Below are 3,792 nucleotides of genomic sequence, written 5' to 3'. Positions count from 1 at the left end.
AGGTCCTCCATCAATACTGAAGGGACCACCCAGTCTCCAAACAGGAACTTCCACATATCCCAAACCTATCTACTTATTCTCAGTCCTGGGAAGCTTTGGTCTGGTGCGGCAGCTATTCCTTGAAGAACCTTCTCATGTTTTCCTTTAAGTTCTTGTGTGACAGCGTGAGTGGGAGGGCTAGAGACTTGTGAACCCTTAGAGCATTTTTTTTGAGGAAAAGTAAGATGGAGGCAGCCATTGTCAGAGCCCCCACTATTGAGCTTAACATCCTAGGCTACTCACATCCTGTCTTTCTATTTTAGGTGTGGGAATCCAGTGTTTGCCTTTTTGAAAACATCCCTGCCTCTGTGTGATAATGTCTCAGAGTGGAGAAAGTTCTGACTACACAGGGGATCAAAGCCTTGGAAGCTGCAGTAAGCAGGAGGAAACACCGATTTCTGACATTTCTGAAGAAGGCACCATCACCTCTGAATTGATCTCTGGTGCACTGGAAGAGGCTCCTGCCACAGAGTCATCCAGTACTCCCCCGGGTTCTCAGAGTATCTGGATTCCTTCTTCTGCGTCATTGAACAAATCAGGTGAGAGCTTCAGCAACCAAGAAGATGAGAAAAATCCAAGCACCTCAATGCTCATGCCAGACACCAATGACTTGCCTGCCTGTCTAGATGAGAAGATGACTTTGTTGGTGCAATTCATGCTGACCAAGTACCAACAGAGGGAGGTGATCACAAAGGAAGACATCCTGAATGTAGTCATTAGAGAATATGAAGAGCACTTTCCTGAGATCCTCACTATGGCCTCTAAGCGTATGGAGCTGGTCTTTGGCATTGAAGTGAGAGAAGAGGATCCTGTCAACCACTTCTATGTCCTTTGCAATAACATGGGTCTCACCTACAATAGGATGCTGACTGGTGAGGAGACCCTACCCAAGAATGGTCTGCTGATTTTTATCCTGGGTGTGATCTTCATGAAAGGCAACCGTGCCACTGAGAAGGAAATCTGGACAGTGTTGAATAGAACGGGCATATATTCTAGGAAGAAACATATCATCTATGGGGAACCCAGGAAATTCATCACCAGGGTTCTGGTGATGGAAATGTATCTGGAGTACCGACAGATTCCCAATCGTCATCCAGTGACTTATGAATTCCTTTGGGGTCCTAGGGCCCACGCTGAAATTAACAAGGTGAAATTCCTGGAATATTTAGCCAGGGTCAATGATTCTGATACTCCGTTTTACTCATCACAATATGAAGCTGCTTTGAGAGATGAGGAGGAGAAAGCCAAAATTTCACCCAGGTTTACTACTCCTCAAAAGGCCAAAAAACCTTCCAAGGTCACACCTAGAAAGTCCTCCACCAATAGCAAGGAATGAAGGCGATTCTCCACTTTTTTTTTTGCCATAACCTGTGCATTTAGCATTGAATTCAAAGACTATGAATGACATTCGTTCCATTTATTGGTAGTTTTATTAAGTTTTACTACTTGTAAAACAAGTTTGACAATGGGTATTGTCTTGAAAGTATAAATCAGCTCAGCTTTGAATTTCTGGGTACAAAGAAATAGAAAAAACTGTTGAAAGATGTTTATTTTTGCTTCTCTTACATCTTGTAGTCTGTTTCTCTGTAAGAATCAGAGATACCTGCATTTGTTTATTGTTCAATAACATAAGAGAAATTAAATCTTAATTAAACCTCATGCTCTGTTTCATTTATTTCCCAAATAAGAAAGCACCACACTAGTACAAAGGTAGTAATGTAACTAAGACTGAAGTCCTGCTAAGAATTTTAGATTCTAGAACCTGCAATCATATAACAAAGATGGTGGGCACCCTCTAAATCCTAAGGATATGTATTAGTTGTGAGATGGTAAGATGTTTTCCATTGCTAATGATTCAACTCTGACTCATAGCAACCGTATAGAACAAGTGTAGAACTGTTCCTTAAGGCTTCCAAGACTGTAAATCTTTATGATTGCAATGTCTAGGTCAATGGTTCTCAACCTTCCTAGTGTTGCGACCCTTTAATAGAGTTCATCATGTTATGACCCTCAACCATAACATTATTTTCATTGCAACTTCATAACTAATTTTGCTACTGTTATGAATCATCATGTAAATATCTGATCTGCAGGATGAATTTTCATTTTTACAAATTGAACATAGTTAAAGCATAGTGATTGATCACAAAAACAATATGTAATTTTATATTGTGAAATTTTGTCTTGAAGTATGGTGTAGCATGCATGTACTCATATGTGGGCATAGCTGCATATGGAGAGAGCCACCTGGAAACAGAGGAGCAGTGTCTCAGTTACTAAGACCATCAGACATTCGTGTTTTCCGATGGTCTGAGGGGGTCCTTGTGAAAGGGTCATTTGAGCCCCAAACGGGTCGCGAATCACAGGTTGAGAAAAGCTGGTAGCTGGTTTAGATAACAAGTGTAAACAACTTAAGGTACAGTGCATTTGGGCAATTGGGAAAGTAGCTTTTCAATGTGAGTTACTTTTAAGTTAGTCTGGGGTCATAGGGAGTATAATGCTGAGGAGGTAAAGCAAAGGTCTGACGCTTGCTTATTGTATCTCAGAGTGGAGAATAAAAACCCTAGAGTGGAAAATTGGTTGTACATATTACATTGGGATCATGAATAAACCAGAGAAGAGGCTCCACCTGAGGAAGTACTGAACTGTGCCCTGTAATTTTGCTCCAGTTTAGTTGGACACAGTGCATAAACTAAGTGTTTTATGTAAATCATCTCCAAGGTCTTTCTGAGAAATAGAGGCAGTACTCTCTTGAAATGAAAAAAGCAGAAGCCACTGTGCTTGAACTGTTTGCTCTTGTGGGGGAGCCACTCGATTCAAAGAACATTTTAATGTGGCTATCTTCATTTTACTCGGGCAATCCTACTAGCAAAGGATAGATATTACATGGGAGTGGAATGCATGAAAAATTATAGATGGTTTGGTTTGAAGGGCAGCTGGAAGGGTGGAGCAATATTGACACACATTCTAAGAAATTTTAATTGTAGCCAGCTGGGAGAAGACTCGCACACCCATACCTTCTGAGGGGAGGAATTTAACAGTTTTACTCGCTAAGCAGCATTTCTGTGTCATTTGATAATCTTGTCCTATAGCATGTTGTTGTTCTCTGCGACATCCTGAATTAAAACACAGCTCACATAGATGAGGGTGTAAGTTGTGGAGTCACTAAAGAGCTCCCAAAAGTAGATTTCAAGCTAGGAGTAGCAGTTCCGGGAATCCCCCTCAGGATCAGTGGAGATAGTTATAAAGATCAGTGAACAGACTTGGAATTATGCATGTTTTTTTCCTCAATCGTTTGTTTTCTATTTGTTTGGTATATGCCATTATTGATTTGTCTACTTACATAGGAAAGGCATGGGAAGAAAACTAGAGGAGAATGTACCAGGACCAATGGTCTTGGGGATATTTGGAGGGAGAAGGGGGCAGGGGAAGGGTGCAGTGGGCAAACAACGCCATAGACGGGAACAACTAGGGATTAAAAATCAATAATTAGGAGGATATAGAAATCCTGGGGGTGCTGGCGCAATAACAGTCTAGCTGAGAGGAAGTACTATGAGGCAGAAGTAGGGCGAACATGATAGTGGGGCAGAAGGAAGGTAAAAGGAAAGAGGAATGATCTAGTAGGCAAAGCTATGGATAGAGGTATAAGCATAGGTGTGTCCATATGTAAATACATTAATCCATAAAAATAGAGGTATTGGCCTATGCACACATATTTATATGGCAATACACTGGGGTAGTGGACGGACTTCG

General features: G+C 41.2%; 1 protein-coding gene across 1 annotated transcript; it reads left to right on the top strand.

Annotated features, from left to right (window-relative positions):
* The first annotated feature begins 355 nt into the window (after positions 1 to 355).
* On the top strand, positions 356 to 1,375 carry LOC142433725 (melanoma-associated antigen B16-like). Its single transcript, XM_075538454.1, has one exon. The coding sequence runs from the start codon at positions 356 to 358 to the stop codon at positions 1,373 to 1,375; it is 1,020 nt and encodes a 339-aa protein (XP_075394569.1).
* The last annotated feature ends 2,417 nt before the right edge of the window (positions 1,376 to 3,792 follow it).

The sequence above is a fragment of the Tenrec ecaudatus genome, chromosome X (assembly GCF_050624435.1).
Source record: "Tenrec ecaudatus isolate mTenEca1 chromosome X, mTenEca1.hap1, whole genome shotgun sequence".
Lineage (NCBI taxonomy): Eukaryota > Metazoa > Chordata > Mammalia > Afrosoricida > Tenrecidae > Tenrec > Tenrec ecaudatus.
The sequence above is the reverse complement of the archived record's forward strand: the minus strand, read 5'-3'. Positions and strand labels throughout refer to the sequence as shown.

What these genes read in the sequence shown, in the direction of transcription:
- LOC142433725 (XM_075538454.1), top strand. Translation starts at nt 356, where the DNA reads ATGTCTCAGAGTGGAGAAAGTTCTGACTACACAGGGGATCAAAGCCTT.